Source organism: Idiotropiscis lumnitzeri, chromosome 4 (assembly GCF_059441095.1).
Source record: "Idiotropiscis lumnitzeri isolate Australia: NSW breed Sydney's pygmy pipehorse chromosome 4, RoL_Ilum_1.0, whole genome shotgun sequence".
Classification (NCBI taxonomy): Eukaryota; Metazoa; Chordata; class Actinopteri; order Syngnathiformes; family Syngnathidae; genus Idiotropiscis; species Idiotropiscis lumnitzeri.
The window spans coordinates 11,352,304-11,369,208 of NC_142394.1; the positions used below are offsets into that span (position 1 = coordinate 11,352,304).

The 16,905-nt window shown below is 39.9% G+C and overlaps 1 protein-coding gene across 3 annotated transcripts in view; it reads left to right on the top strand.

Annotated features, from left to right (window-relative positions):
- Positions 1–16,905, top strand: part of dock2 (dedicator of cytokinesis 2) — a 152,888-nt gene that overhangs the window by 55,187 nt on the left and 80,796 nt on the right. For all 3 annotated transcript variants that reach the window (XM_088292468.1, XM_088292469.1, XM_088292470.1), the window contains 10 exons: positions 63–313; positions 2,030–2,128; positions 2,258–2,330; positions 2,578–2,681; positions 5,817–6,018; positions 9,361–9,458; positions 9,685–9,774; positions 9,859–9,959; positions 13,728–13,862; positions 16,333–16,441. In XM_088292468.1, the coding sequence (XP_088148594.1) occupies positions 63–313; positions 2,030–2,128; positions 2,258–2,330; positions 2,578–2,681; positions 5,817–6,018; positions 9,361–9,458; positions 9,685–9,774; positions 9,859–9,959; positions 13,728–13,862; positions 16,333–16,441 (1,262 nt within the window). The remainder of the gene's footprint in view (positions 1–62; positions 314–2,029; positions 2,129–2,257; positions 2,331–2,577; positions 2,682–5,816; positions 6,019–9,360; positions 9,459–9,684; positions 9,775–9,858; positions 9,960–13,727; positions 13,863–16,332; positions 16,442–16,905) is intronic.

Here is a 16,905-nt window from a genome sequence, read left to right on the forward strand (position 1 = left end):
AAAATTAGGAAGTAAACTACGTAGCTACAAAAAAGCAAACAATGAAAATGTGGTCTTTCTAGGACTCTGGGTGACCATGAAGGCGCTGGTTGGCGACATCGTCCAAATTCGCAAAGAATACCCTCACTTGGTGGACCGCAGCACGGTGGTTGCACGCAAGCTGGGCTTCCCCGAGATTATCATGCCGGGAGATGTCCGCAACGATATTTACCTCACGCTGCAGGGCGGCGACTTCGACAAGTACAACAAGACCACGCAGAAAAACGTGGAGGTCATCATGTGCGTGTGTGATGAGAAGGGCAAGGTTGTGCAGGTGAGCAGCAGGAGGTGTAAAAGGAAAGTGAGAGGGCCTCGACACGCATCTTGCATTGTAATCAAATTCAATATCTGGATAAAAGAAACACCTTTACAAGAGAATAATGCACAATTTAGTTTGACGTTGAACTTTTCAGTTTTAATTTTGCAATATTTTTAGTGTTTTTTTCGATTAAAAACATTCCTAATTGTCACTTTCTTAAATACGGTTGCTTAAGCCACAAGAAATGTAGATTAAAAATATATATGCATGTATATTCTTGAAAAGTACAGAGGACCCCTGCTATTCATGCATTACAGGGACCGGGCTGGACCAGGCCGCCCGCCAAAAGTAAAAATCCTCAGAATTTACTCCCATTTTTTTTTTTTTAAACCCAAAAAAGGCCATTCAAAAAATATATAAAAGTAAGATATTGAAAGCAATATTGAGAAAAGAAATGTGACGAGGCAAATCCTCCAGGGATGTTGCTTATTATCATCTCATAGAAGTGTCCTGCATCTTTACAACGTCCATGTGGTTAGTATTACATTGCTGTTCTAAAGTATGGGAAATGTATTTTCAAAATATTGATCATGTATTATTTTGGTAATTATTATAAATTGGTTATTACGTTTTTTCCTGGAAACCTAATATGAACACACACAAAAAAACCATTCAAAATAAATTAAGCCTCAAAGAAAACTACAAGTGACAGTTCTTAGACTATTGGGCCCAAACTACCAAGTACCATCTGCAGACCTTTAAATTTGACTATGTAAATGCAATGGTGTTTAAGAATAGATGCACATAAAAGCAATATGATTCAACTCTTGTGTTGGATCTCAGACTGTTTAAGTGCGCTTAAGGTCAAACAAATGGTGTTAACGCACAATGAACCCCCAGAGTAAACCAAACACTCACCACCACGCACATTAAACTCGGTGGGACCTGGACTTACGAGTGCTCCAAGTTTTTTTTGTTTTTTTTAAGTTACGAGCTGTCATTTGGACGATGTTTTTAATTTGCCTTGTCTTGCAAGGAAAAAGGTGACATGAGTGTGCTTCAGTCACTTTACCGCTAGATGGCAGCATCAAACTTCACAGCACAGTGTGCAATTTCCTCCTTGTGCATTTAACCAAACCGCATAGCTTTGTTTTACGGAGGTCGGCCAGCCTGATGCAAAAACATTATGGCGCATATTATATAGTTACATAGTTGAGTTAAAGAAGTCGTGATTGATATCATGGTAGGTCCAACCTTTAAATAAGTGACATCTGAAGACAAAAGTTGCAGCAAAACATGCAGAAAGAGCAAATAACAATGATAACTTGCACATATTATTTACGTGTTGTAAAGCATTATACTACTGCTTACTGAGACCATCTTTGTGTATTATGCATGTTGTTATTATACTGCCTCTTGGTGGCTAAAGAACTGAACAATCTCGATTCTATTACAAAGTAAATCAAGGTGCAAAATTGGATTCTTCACTTTGAATTTGATTGTTGTTACTGTATTTTTGATTTTGTTTATTTCCAAAAAGTGTTTTCTGGTGGGGGCTGGAACAGATTATTGTCACTTCAATTCATTTCTAAGGGGAAAGCTGGTTTGAGATAAGAGTGATTAAGGTTACGAGCGTGGTCACAGAATGAATTATAGTTGTGAGTGAAGGTATCGCTGTTCACTGAACATCAATCATGGGAGTATGACACACACCTTTCTCGACATTTCTAGAATTCCATCTGTCTTGGAGCAGGGGATAAGGCGACTAGTGAATACAGATCAGTCATCTACTACCAAGTCAAACAACCCCGCTGGATGGAGACATTTAAGGTGTGTTTTTGTAGCAGTCAAACCATTATTTACTTCCACTTTCAGTCCTGAAAGCGTTGTCATCAAAAGTACAAGCACATCGAGAGCGCTACTATTTTTTGAAAGATGATTTCTTTTCTTGTCCTCCAGGTGGCCGTCCCTCTGGAGGAAATGCACAGAATCCATCTTCGCTTCATGTTCAGACACCGCTCCTCTCAAGAGTGTGAGTGTGACGCTCGTCTGCATACAGTACACGTTCACCCTGCATCTTCTCCCTCCTTCCCCATCTCCTAAGCATAATGTGACATGGAAACAGACAAAAGGATTTGAAGCAATTTGAAAAATGACCTAAGGCGTCATTACACGCATGCTTGATTACACAGGAAGCTGCCATGTCGCTCTACGCTACTTATTTCTTTATTTCCCCGATGTTCTCTCTTGTCATGCCCCTCTTCCATGTGGTGCTGCAGCCAAGGACAAGAGTGAGAAGAAGTTTGCCATGTCCTTTGTCCGTCTGATGAAGAACGATGGGACGGTTCTTAAGGATGGACTTCATGACCTGGTGGTCTTTAAGGTTAGGATTTGTGAATATTTTGAACAAGATTTCATGAATGAATTGGGGTTCGGGCTTTCTTATGTGGTGTTTGCATGTTCTCCCGGCGCTTGTGTGGATTTTGTGCCAGTACTCTGACATTCCAAAGACAAGTTCAAAAAAGGATTTTAAATTATCCATCAAGGTGAATGGATGAGTAGATGGTTGTTTACCTTTTTTGCGACCTGTGATTGGCTGGCAACCAGTCCAAGCAGAACATCGTCTATCCCTCGAAAGTCAGTCGGATACCCACAGTGCAAAGCGATGCATTTCACACCAAAAACTTTAGTTAAGTCGTACTTAGTCTGACTTGAATAAATAACCCGCATTATACCATCACACCGATTGGCTGGCAACCAGTTCAGGGTGTACCCCGTTTATCGCCCAAAGACACCTGGGATAGGTTGCAACACCCTTGTGAGGAGAAGCCGAACAGATAATGAATGGATGGATAATACCATCATTTATGACACCAGGGTTCAAGAATTATTTTTATAATTATTATTATTATTATTATCATACAGGGCTAATTATAATAATTAATAATTAATTGTCATTATTATCCTAAATGTGATCATGATTTATTGATCATGTAAGGCCAGCGGAGAAGGCCTTGACCGCCCACCACTCGATACCGATGACCCTAGTGAGGACAAAAGCTATATAAAATAGATGGATGGATAATGGGCAATACGGCCTGCCTGCAGCTCTCTTTTAATTCCTCATGTTCAAGTTGTTTAAGATGGTTCTGGTTCTCTTGATGCTCAAGCGGGCTTTTTGTATTAGTTGAGTAGAACAGGCACAACCAAACTGGAAAGTGTTTGTTACTTGTTACGTAACCTTTAAACTGTCACAGCAATAATACACTTTGCTGTGGTACATATATTTAGGATGCTATATTTACCATCTGATGTGTCACAGTTGGAGAGATGGGGCAATGACAGCATTTCTGAAGCATATGCTGATCTTTACTGTGAAATACTTTAGATTTGTGATTTCTCTGTTCTTTTTGCTGTCATTTTTAGCGCAGATCCATTTCTTTGGGTAGACTTTTGTAAAAAATGTACATGTACATTTAACATTGCATTTCTCATATTGAATATGTTCATTGTTTAAAATGATTATAATAAAATACTTAATTACTAAAATGAACTATCGAGTTCACATTTTGACTTTTTTTTTTTTTTTTTTTTAGAACCTCATCTATGAAAGACTTGGCCCATTAAAAAAAATAAATCTAAATCGAATGTAGCCCTCGCAAAAAACCTTGATCCACACCTGGTTTTGTGTAATATTTCCTTCCCCTGATTGGATCTTGCGGACAATCGTTTTACTGCTCTGCCTGCCACTCTGCCTTCCTGGAATTGATTGATGAATAAAGAACATTATTTGTAGTAAATAAATTACCTCACCAGAATTCACCTGCAAGTGGACAGTGACCACCTCTTGGATTTGAATGATAGCATTCACACTTGACTTGACCAAAGAAAACACTATACAGAGTGATTATGAGTTCGTTTTAAGAGAGCCAAACATGGATAAAGTGAAGGCAGCATTTGTTAGAAGTAATTCTGATGATTGACTAATTTAAGGGGATAAAATATTATATAATAATTTTAAAAAAGCAAGTATGTGTTCATTTCATCGTAATTATATATGGCATTTGGTGTCAGTGTCAATGAAGTTTGGGTGGCCCTGCAAAGTCACGTAGTGGCCCTGGGGTATGGAGACAGTTTATGTACAGGAGAACCCTGCGATCATACCTACAGAATCTGAGGTCAAACCTAAAACTATGATTTCAATCAATTTTCATCATTAAAAATGAACCGTCAAAATGGTTGAGAAACAAAATCTATTTAATTTGTATTCATTAATCATCCATCCATCCATCCATTATCAAGTTGCTTCTCCTCACTAGGGCCGCAGGGATGCTGGAGCCTATCTCAGCTATCTTCGGGGAGTTGGCAGGGTACATCCTGAACTGGTTGCCAGCCAGTCACAGGGCACACAAACACAAACAAGCATCCGCTCTCATATTTGTGGACAATTTAGAGTGTTCAATCAACCTGCCACGCATGTTTTTGGAATGTGGGAGGAACCCGGAGTACCCAGAGAAAACCCATGCAGGCACGGGGTGAGCATGCTTACTCCACACAGGAAGGCCGGAGCCGGAATCGACCCCACAACCTCTGCACTGAGAGGCCATTGTGCTAACCAGTCGTCCACCGTGCCACTCTTAATTATAATTTTCAGAAAACCTTCACAGTATACTGAACCTGGCTCTAAAAACAATGTTATTAAAAAAGAGTCCTGATTTAAAAAAAAAGAAAAAAAAAAGCTTTGAATTTTTCATGGACTTGTAACCTTGTAAAAGAAGTGAGTGAAGGGTACTGTCTATCTGAATGTAACATTTGGTCCACCCAAACAGGCTGAGAGAAGCTAAATAGATTTCCTGGTTAATGAGTGCTGGTAAGACTGAGTCTGCTTATTGATTAAATGTCAACTGCAGTGAAGATTAATTACTTGTGATGTACTCTGTGACCAAATAGATGGTCTCCTTGTGCCCTGTTGCTCAATGATCTCCTGTTATCAAAGCACTCCTCTCAATCTTGGTTCCACTTCAAGCGTTTACCCTGACATCCCCCCCCCTCCGCCCCACTCATTTAATAGGCCCCATTGGCTTACTACTAAAGTGGGCACAGGGGTCAGCTAAGAGCTGGAACTAATCTTAAAGTATTGTAGAACCTGCAAATAAAGTTGAAAATTCATCAATTCATTATTTGTAGCACTCTTGCGATTGAGCTGGAGCATCTGCTAGCTGACTTTGGGCATGAGGTAGGGAGTGCTCACCAGCCAATCGCAGGGCACGATGAGCGGATATAAAAACTATCTACACCATTGGTCAAATACCACATTTTTGTGAAATATAAACTCCACACAAGAAGGCTGGCGCTGAGATTCAAACCCCGAACCTCAGAACTGTGAAGCAGATAAGATAATCGTTTGTTCTGTGCTGCCTCAGGTTGAAGAAAAAAAAAGACAAAAAACTAGACTAGATTGATTTTGGGGCTTTTATTTATCGTGTAAAAAGATGACTCACGCACATTTGCATCATAGGGTGACAGCAAGCGCATGGAGGATGTCAACTGCTACTTGTCCTTGCCGTCCACCCGCCACCTCTATGGGGACCTCCACAAGGGGGCGATACTGAGCCGCAGCACCAGCAATGTGAGTGGGGGCAGCGGGGGCCTGTCTGTCAGCTCGAGAGACGGCTTCACTATTTCCACCCTGGTCTGCTCCACCAAGCTTACCCAGAATGGTAACTGTATGCGTGTTTGTGTCTGCGTGTGTCAGTCTGTGCTTGTTTGGTGCCTTTAGCAGACATTTTGTGTGACACTGTTTTGATTTGGACACTCTGGGGACTTTAATTTGGCAGGGGAGGACATCCAAGTTCAGAAAAATACATGCACACGCAACTGAAAGAGCAGAAGAGTGTAGCGAGCAATGACACTGGACGCATCCACTTTTGGATGCCCTCCGAATCCTCCAACAGACCATTTCATAACGTTAGTTGACGCCATGATACTTTCTGGTGGCCGAAAAGTGATTGCCTACAGCTGACCTGATTTGCATCAATGTCAAAAACGTGTTTGTCGTTAAGATGCCCGATTTACCTTCCTTTAAAAAATCTGAATGAATCAAGTTTAACCTGTGGCTGAGGAGGGACAATTAAGGATGTCATAAATGCTTGTACAAGTAGCGCAGTAGCCACTTCTAAAGAGCCGGACTACAGCCCGCCGTTCTCGAATTTGTGGAAGGCATTTTCTTTCAGGTTCTTATAGAACGTTTGGTCGGGCTGTCGTTAAGAAAACTAGTAAAATGCAAGGCTGCCCTGCTAACTAATGTCAGCTCTACCTATCGTACTATATAGCCATGAAACAAACAAACAAACAAACAAACGTCTGTGCCATTAATCCACAAGGCAGTCCCTCCATGATCATTCTAACTTAATTTACTCTTTAATTAATTTACCTGTTAAAAAATTCCATCTCATTTCTAAGCAATTAACCCTGTGTGTCATGATATTTATGACTGACACATCACAGAGTCAGACGGCAGTAGAGAAGGTTAAAACCACCATTCAAGGCATTTCCCGTTTTCTCATGTAAAAGTTTGTTGACCATAATTTCTCTGGAATAACACGCAGTCAGAAATTATACGTTCCCTGAAAATAGCCTGTCAAATGCTGATTTTTCTAAAGGCTCATGAATACTACATTCCCCTGATTTGCTGGCTGTTACCTGCTCTATAGACCTGGAAATAAATAATATCACTCAAATAAATCAATCACAAAAACAGGTTGATGCAGAATCTCCCTTGAAGATATGCTGGAGCTGTACATCCAATTGTGAATTTGATTCAAACTCCCCTTAAATGTTTGACAGCCAAAAGTCAAGTCAATTTTATTTGTATAGCCCTTAATCACAGACAGTCTCAAAGGGCTTTACATAGCCACAATCGACATCCCCGATCTTAACCCCCAAAAGTCCCCTCTGTTGGTGGGAGTTCAACACTATAGGGATGTCACGATACCAGAAATGTAGAAGTTGATGCCAATTCCATTGAGATTCCACGTTTCCCGATACAATTTCAATACCATGGTGCAAATACAAAATAAACAATAAATCCCATGTACTTCAACATGCAGTCCTTTATTCCAAGTGAGCAACAATACTGAGTGCTTATCCAGAACATGGCATGCAACTTTTAACGATTTAAATAAAATATTATGCATTAAAGTAATAATCAATAGAATAAACAATAAAATAAAATTATGCATTTTAATTATTTAAATCATTTTTATTTTGCCGGGACGTTCGTCATCTCTTTAAGCAGAACCAACATGTAATTGTTGGTCAGTCCGAAGTCGTCAGAAGTCCATTGGTCCGTCAATTTGGCATGCCAGAAAAAGACGTGTGGAACATAGTAATCGGTCCTTAGTTCCGTTGGGGAGTTATGTCAAAACCACCACCAATTTGTAACATTAGAAATTAAATATCGCAGTGGAATGAAAGTACACTTTTTACACAACCCCTACTACCGGGCAACGTCTATACAATATAACAAATGTTTTCTTTTCCCTCAACCTATGTATAAATCAGCCCTTGACTGGCCATTTTTTGCTTGTTTTTTGGCAAAAAAAAAAAGCATGTTATTATCGAAAAATTTGGGTATGTGGTGACGTTGGAGAAAGTGGCCGCTTTTGCCAATGGGAAGGAAGGAAGTGTGTCGTCAAATGTCCTTTAACAGACCTGATTCAGGGAACATATTGTGTGCCTCGGTGTGTCATGTAGGGTTCTAAATGTTATTATGATATGAGCCAAGGGGAAGGTCTGGCTCTGTAATGGTGATTTTGTCGGCCTGTTTACAAATTAGAATGATTCAACAAGCCCATTTTTTAAACCAGTTGTATGAGTGTGTTTTAATCAAGGCCAAGTTATAGAGAATGATGTGACTCCACTATTAGTGTCCAGTGGTGTCACTTTGTCCTACACAGGCTGGCAAGCGGCCATATATAGTTCACCACACATCCACAAATGTACTGTATAAACACACTCCCATGCATGCCAGACAGTAAAGTAAATCTGACACAGGTGCAAAGCAACAGCTGTTACGGGGGAAGCAAGTCCATCACCATAATGAACATTAACCTTTGTTTCAATCATCGACACCGCAGGCATTTTTGTATACTCACTCACACACACGCACACACACACTCGCTCACCCTATCGCCAGGGTTGTTTAAGGTCACCTGCCAGATGTGCAACTCGATATGTCACATATTCCAATCAACAGGAGCCAATAGTTTTTTAGCGAGACACCCACCAGTTGCACAGTAACCTGCCCCGGGTCAAAGTTTTGCAGATCTAATGATGGAATTAAATGAAAGAAAATATTTTAAAAGTGGGTTCACTAAGGCCAACAATATCCTCATCTTAATTATCAAATTGTGAGCAACTGATCTTTTCAAAATAGACACAAATAAATGACTAATCCTTTCTCAAGGGTTTCGGATAAAAAGGAAAGTTTATTTGTATTTGCAGCATTGCAAATACTTGTTTTTGCAGATGCAAATCTTGAACTGATTGCATGTCAAAGAACCCTCTGACCTCTGTTTAGTTTGGATGTGTGATCATCTTTATGCTGTTTCATTAATTCACTGTTTTGAGACCCAATCTGTATGTAACGGTTACTGTTATGCTGCGGACAAATGAAGTCCGCTCAGACCAGAGTATGAATACTTTTAAATCCATTAAAATGTTGCTTTTTTCACCATAGTTTTGATTAGTCTTTCAAACATTTTTGAATCTGTTTTTTTGTTCAAGTAATTTTAGAAATCGACTTTAATTTCTTTACATTGAAATGTTTTAAACATTTTTTAAAATCTTTACAGTCAAACTGTCATGCCACCCTCTGGTGAATTCAAGCAAACTACCAAATCTTTACAAAGTTGGCAACAAATCCTTGAAAAAGACAAAAAAATATCTGAAGGTCCTGGAAGTCATTAACATTTCAAAAGGTTTAATCAATATTCATTCTGAAACGAGTCAAAGCATAGAATTGAGAGAGAAAATGCTCTTGCTGTGTTTTTTCTCTGCAGTGGGTCTGCTGGGGCTTCTTAAATGGAGGACTCAACCTGAACTCCTACGAGAAAACCTGGAGAAACTGAAACTCATCGATGGAGAAGAGGTGGTCAAGGTCAGTAACATCCTCCTTGCCAGGCACGGCGCCAGGATTTCTTTCTCTCCTGGTGCCAAGAGGGTCGCTTGACTGATCAGTGGGGGTGCTGAGAAAATAATCGATTTTCATGACTTCAGTAACTTCATAATTAAATGTTGGAGGGTCTTACCAGGGGATACACAGATTCCTGAGCAGGAGGACTCCGCTGACCCTGACCTTAGAATGCATTCTTCCTTTTATGTAGTTCCTGCAGGACACTTTGGATGCTTTGTTCAACATTATGATGGAACACTCGCAGACAGATGACTATGACATTCTTGTGTTTGACGCCTTGGTGAGTATGCATCAAACCAAAGTATCATCTGTCACATTATTTCACATGGATTCTCATGCTACTATTGTGTTTGTCTTTCTCAAGATCTATATAATAAGTCTGATTGCAGACAGAAAATTTCAGCATTTTAACACGGTGTTGGAGGCCTACATCAAGCAACATTTCAGCGCCACGTTAGCCTACAAGTAGGTTAAGTGTTGAATCAGCATCCTCTTTCCTTGGTTGATATTTCTTTTCTGAATCACAGCCATACTTTCATGAAAATAAACAATGCCAATCAAACAAACAAGACAACCAGGCCAAGAGTTATGTTATTTTCATAAATGTTTATGTATTTATCAAACAGTTTACTGGATAACAATGTCAGGTGTGGGCCACACAGCACAGTTTTTGGTATTGATAATGTTTACTGAAATGTTTCTAGCGTTGCCCCTGAATGAGCCACATTGTTTCGAACCAACTCAACCTAATAGGCCCGCAGAGAGAGATAAGGAAGAGGCAGTGGTGAATGTTTTATTATATGACTGTGATCAAGCCAGCCACCACGATTGTTCATGCAATGTTTTATGGCAGGGAAGTCCAACTCCGGTCCTCGAGGGCCTCTACTCATTATGTTTTAGATGTTTCTGTCCTCCAACGCACCTGATTCAAGTCATCAGGTCATCTCCAAGCTCTAAGAAGCCTGATAACGATCCTGATCATTTGAATCAGATGTGTTGGAGGAGGGAGATGCTGGATTGGGAGCCCTCAAGAGCCGGATTTGGACACCCCTGCTTTCCGCTGCCGACATTTATCAATAAAAGCCTAACAAATGCATGCTTATACATTTGTTAGACTTCTGTATGCCAGCTGATCTATTTGACTAAAATTGCTAAGTTAAATAAATAAATATTAATAAATACAATCCGTGCAGTGCAATTGAGGAATATATTGAATATAAATACAGATGTATTTTATTCAGATTTATTTTTTCAAATGTGGTTTAGGAAGAAATAAAGCATACTGCTCAAAATTTTCACACCGACATTTTCTGTTTCCCTTACTCGTATTTAAAAATGTAAATTCTTTTTATTGGAATTCAAGAATGAATGATATATATATATATATATATATATATATATATATATATATATACACACACTGTATATTTACACTGTACTACATTATCTAATTAACCAATTAAAAAAGGCATTTAGCAGACAGGTTTAAAAAAATTTATTCTCTTGTGACCTTCTGTACTATAAGAAGCAAGGACACCGGTCCTTCATCAATTAAAACTCTCAAGTGATGTTGTCCTTTACAGTTATTTATTTATTTATTTTTTAATAAGAGCTCCATTAAAATGCCAATTTAATTTAGGCATGGCCTGCAGGGATGTCTAAGAACAAGTCTATATTTCATGTCAACTCACAAGAAAGCAGATCTTGTTTTCAATTATCTTCATCGTGACAATTCAGTATAAGGATGGGGCCATTAACATTTTGTTGCATTTGTGACCAATTTCAGCTCCAGTTTTAACATGACAATCTAAACATTTTTAGCACAATAATTTGTCTTCTCCGTAGCCTACTGTTCATTTATTCCAGGGGAGCAAAAAGGAAAAAAATGTCCATGCAAGAAGAGAGGCTGACGGCAGAGTTTTCAAAATTTGTTTCAAAACATCTGATGTAAAAGCCACACTGGCTACATTTAGCCACTGAAATAAATGTGTTCTTACAACCTTAGCTGCTACACTCACGAGGCAGTGAGGGACATTTGCACTTTTATTTTTGTAAGCAACAGAATAAGCTTTCATTTAGTGGCATTCATTCAATGGCGTGGTGTATGGAAGGCATTTGTCAACACACTTTTGTGGACGGCAGTTTCACATCATAACTAAAATTATTAAACAACCGCAAACTGAATAGCATACTCACTAATGATGATGCAATAAAATAAAGATTGAATAAATATAATTGACACAATACATGCTTTTTAAAGGCTATTTACACTCTTTAGTGCCATTTAGCGTGCTGGGAGTGCATAGTACCTTCCTCACCTCTTGTCACATGAGGCAAATTCACTGATGAGCTCGGACCCGGGTGGCACTGTCGAGATAGCTGTTTATAAGATAAGATAAGATGTCCTTTATTAGTCCCACAATGGGGAAATTTGAGGTGTTACAGCAGCAAAGATATAGATCACACAGAGTCGGCGGCGTAATGTAGCCGTTAATGTATAACATTAGCAGCAGACATTCATAAAAAGCATGCAAATATACGCAGTATAAACGTATCTAAGTGTAAGGAAACACTCCTAATGCCTGTCCATTATACAGAGGGGGAAACGCTGTAATGATAAAAACTACTGAATGATTGAAAATACTGCAATCATAAAAATATTGCAATGATAAAAGTACTGTAATGGTAAGAGTAGTGAAATGATAGAAAAGTACTGCATGATAGAAAATACTGCAATGATAAAAGTACTGTAATGGTTAAAAGTACTGCATTTATTGTATTGAATTTTATCCCTTTGCTCAAATTAAACGCAACTTGAAATGCTTATTTTGGCTCTCAATTGCTTCTTCACACAGCCCCTCTTCTGCTTGCGCGCATGTGAAAGAGAGAAAGAGAGAGAGGGAGGGAGAGTGAAAGAAAGAGAAAGAGAGAGAGAGAGAGAGATTCAGAGAGAATGAGAATGACAGAGAGCCAGTACATTGCAAGATTAAATCTTGCTCCAAGTGCAACTATTTGAAATCTATGCACGTGGTTCGTGAGGCGTCTTTAAGGGGTACATTCTGCCTTGCTTAACCGTCCTTTTTACAAAACTTCTCGTCCTGCATCCCGGACGGACGGACCGTTCCTCCTTCCCAGGGACAAAATGCCCATCTCTGGTGTTATTTGATGAAGCATGAACACGGTGAAATGGGACTACGGTTTTTACTAAGTAAACCTGGACGAGGACATATCATTTTGATCAATTGATTTTTTTTCCTCCCTGCGTTATCCTGTTGTATAGCTCCTCTCCATCTCGTCATCTGCCTGCTCGCTCTGTCCCTCCCCTTCTAGTATGCTGATGGTCACCCTCTTTAAGAGGGTCACTGCAGCTTAGAGCCCGCAAGCTTGCAGGATGTTATGGAAAACTCCCTCTTGCTACAGTCTAAACTCCCCATCTTGGTTTCATGGAAGGGGGGTGGGGAGCATAAAATCCTGTTCAGTGTGCCTTTCAGTCATGCACCACAGACAGAACTGGGGATGACTTAATGGTAATAAAGCTGGTCATATTTTTAAGTCCGGCTGTTAGGCAAGATTAGAGTCGTTTTAGGGAGGCTTTTATTGTTTAAAAGGATTAAATATAGTTTTAAGCCAGTTTGTGACGTTCCTCATTGCCATTACAAAGCCACAAGTCATCGACCTCTGGAGGCCCATGTCTTCGTGCGTTTGATCTGACATAGATGGAAATATGAACAGCTCCCAGAGGTTAGAGGCCACTTTATTAGGTACACTTGCACAGGACCTGAATAATCTGATATATGATAATATGTTGGAAATATGTTTATTACTGCGACTGGAATTAGCGCTTGCTTGTGTTGGAGGGGCCTTCACTTCACTTCACTTTATTGAAATGTCCCTTATAGGGCGAATTGGTTTGCAGCAGGTCACACTGGCATTAAGCAAAACACACATATTCCCAGAAAAAAACAGTAGTAATAATATTACTCATAATAAGTTCTTGAATGCTGTATTGTACTGGCATATGTTTTATGGAGTGTATATTTTGTAACCAGCCATGACAAATGCTGCGAAATATGTGAAAGGGTGTCGGCTCAGGTGTGAAAACTATTTTCCACCCGACTAGTTTCTCCTTCCTCACTTTTACTCTTCTTTCCTGCTCTATAAAAGTTAAAATTGAGTTGTCAAAGAATAGCATTACGATCAGTTGTGCCTTTGTGTCCTTTGTCTCTCTCGCAGGAAGTTGATGTCGGTGCTGAAGAGGTACCTGGACGTCTCCAGTCGCGGGGAACACTGCGAGGCGATTCTGAGAACTCTCAAAGCTCTGGAGTACATCTTCAAGTTCATCGTTCGCTCGCGCATGCTCTACTCCCAGTGAGTGTGTGTGTGTGCGTGTGTGGCTTTTTATACACTGATCACCATAATGAGTTGTAAATTATATGAGCGTGCCACCCACTTGCCAGTAAGCCTGCATCACTCTAATCAACTTTGACAAGTAGGCCAAGGGTATTGCTTACAGTGTCATTGACGTTAACATGCATCGAGGGCAATGACAAGGGTCACAATTAGAGTCATGGCTGCAAAGCACCACAATAAGTAAGTCACCCTGGGTCATAAAATCAATAATTACATTCTATTCAATTAGGTACTGTTACATCTATATCTGACTGAGGTATAGTTAGTTGTCTTATGCGCTCTGTAAATGGCTGCCGACCAGGTCTAGGCCGCTTCTTGCCCAAAGTCGGCGGTTTAGGCTTCAGCTTAATGGACATATGGATAAAGTTTCCTTGACGACGTGTGACCTCACATCTTTTTGTAAATGGCAGTTTATGCAATTTGTGTAGTCGCAATTGCGTAGTCCCCATGTCAGACAATTTGTGCTTGGCATTACCACTGCTTCCGAGTTCCGAAAGCCCGCCTCCCCTGAGCGTCTATGAACTGATAAATGAATCAATTCTGTGCTACTATCGGTCACTTACCGACCACCTCAAGTCGATAAGTTGCAACTCCTTCGGCGTTGAAACTTTTGTTTTTTACCCCCTCTGTCCTCCATGACCTGCAGCCTTCACTGCTTTGTTGGGTCTTGTTCTTTTAGTTTCTTTTTCCTTTCTCTCTGCCCCTGCGATGTTTCTCATTCATGTCCTTCACATTCTATCTATCTGGCCTTCTCGCGAACAAGTTTTCCTCTTAACACGTCAGTTCAGTCACGTTGAACTGATATGGTCATAACTCATAGTTTCGTCTTGTTTTGATGCCACTTCCCTCGCACTTCTTCTCCTTTTGACTTTTTGTTCCGTTATCCTATCCCCTGTGTTTATTGTCCTCTCTTCATCATACGTTCCTGCAATCCATCTGTCGCTATCAACTTTTTTTTTGAGCTCATGGCAGGGTGTTGACTTTCAGTGCGTGCATGTTCGTGCCTGTGGCTCCGTAGAATTGCACACACTGAGGTGTTTCATTTATTAGGGACACGGAGGGCAGTGCTGAGTTCATTGCTGCCATTTTTCTTTCATTTAAGATTCATACAGATTTTGTATTTTATATGGTGTTTGGATTCAGTTTTGGAAGGAATTTGTAGCTGCCTCATTATCCATATTGGGTGACGGTGGCTCAATCGGGACTGGGGATTATTAGAGCCAGGAAAAACCGAGTCAATGGATTGAATCCCACTGTAGGCAGACAAGAAATACAACAAACCCCTGCATAGTTGCAGTTTGGCATTAGTAAAGGCGTCTATTTGTGTCTTTTTTTTTTAAACGTTATTTGCTCAAAACATTTTTTGAAACCGGGAAGTTAATAGTCTTCTTCTTGAGCACTGCTGAGATGCTATTAGGCAAGGTACCAAAACCCCACCTCCTACAATTATTGTGTTTAAATTGTGGAGTTTTAAAATAAATCATGTGTTTTGCTGTTTGTGAATTTGATTTATTAATGTTGTCCTGTTCAGAGGCTCAGTCCTGGAGTAAGGGGTATCTTTCGGCCTTATCATGCCAGAGCAGTTGCCGTGCAACAGGAGAGTGATATTCTCCGTCTGTTGCGTTTTGTATTGAGATGAATATTTATTGGAGATGCAGTTGGACAGCTCAAGATTTGAGTGGTGACGACAGAGAGAAAAGAGAGAGCAGAGCAAAAGAAAATGGTATTTAAAAAAAATAAAAATATTTTAAGAGATAGATGTTGTTTCGAGGTATAGTTTTCTAAACACCACTTGTGCATGCAGCACGGAGCACATCACAGTAGCTGAAATTGAATGCTATGAATGACATCACTCGTAGACATTGTATCTACACCTACAGTACACTCGCACAGACAGGCCTGGATTAAGCAAATCAATGCATCTGTGAACAGAATTGTAGTCATTATGAAGCTGAACGATAACACTGCTGCGTGTTACCGCCGAATCCTTCTCCTACATGCTGAATTTGCAGCGTGACACATGTTAATCCCTCCCTCCGGCACTCGTAATTTTCATTGTAATTAACAGCCGCCGCGCTTCCATTGAATCACAAAGAGATGCAGATGGGCAGCGGAATAAAAAGGGCAAAGATGCATGTCAGAATTTAGAAGATTTTATCATTTGTTAATTTAATCACCAAAAGGGTCGAAAGGTGTCACTCGGAGTGTCCGAGTTCCAAAGTAAGAGACATTGGTAAAAAAAAATCACACGGCTAAATTGAATCATTGGATATATTAATTATTATTATAATATTGGAGGTATACATTAAGTTTTCAGGTGTTAATTTAGCAGAACATTTTACTAAGAAAAAAAAAATCAAAGGGCATTCCTTCCTATTTCCATGTTGTACAATACTGATCATTCAAATTGACTGCATTGCTTCCACAGGCTCTACGTGGGCAATGAGCAGGCAGAGTTTGAAGAGTCGCTGAGGAAGCTTTTTGAGTCAATCAACAACCTGATGAGGACAGACTACACCACCACTCTGCTGCTGCGGGTAATTGCTTGCACTTTTCAACACACCGCCAACTCTTCATTGTTATCATCATCGTCAACATCATCCATACAGTTTTTTTCCCCACTTATTCACTTCACTACCAAGATTGTGTCTTCAATGCTGTTTTTGTTTATTTGTTTGTCACCACTACTTGTGTGAGTTTGGAAGTGTGTCGCTGCATTAAAAAAGTAGGAGATTGTCGTTATACCCAATAACAATATAGTTGATTGATAATAAGGCAATGTTACATTGACAAATCTTTTTGGGCAGGATAGGTTCACAATTTTTCCTTCTTGCGTAGAACATATAGCAATGCATCGCTAGCACAGCTGGGCACTTCACCCCTTTTTTGCTTGTCAGTCCCCCACCCTCCGGCCGCTATCAGGGTAGCCTTCTGGCCTCGACCCTGTGGCCTTATTCATAAAAATTTGTCTTATCAGACAAACATCTGTCCATAAATTATC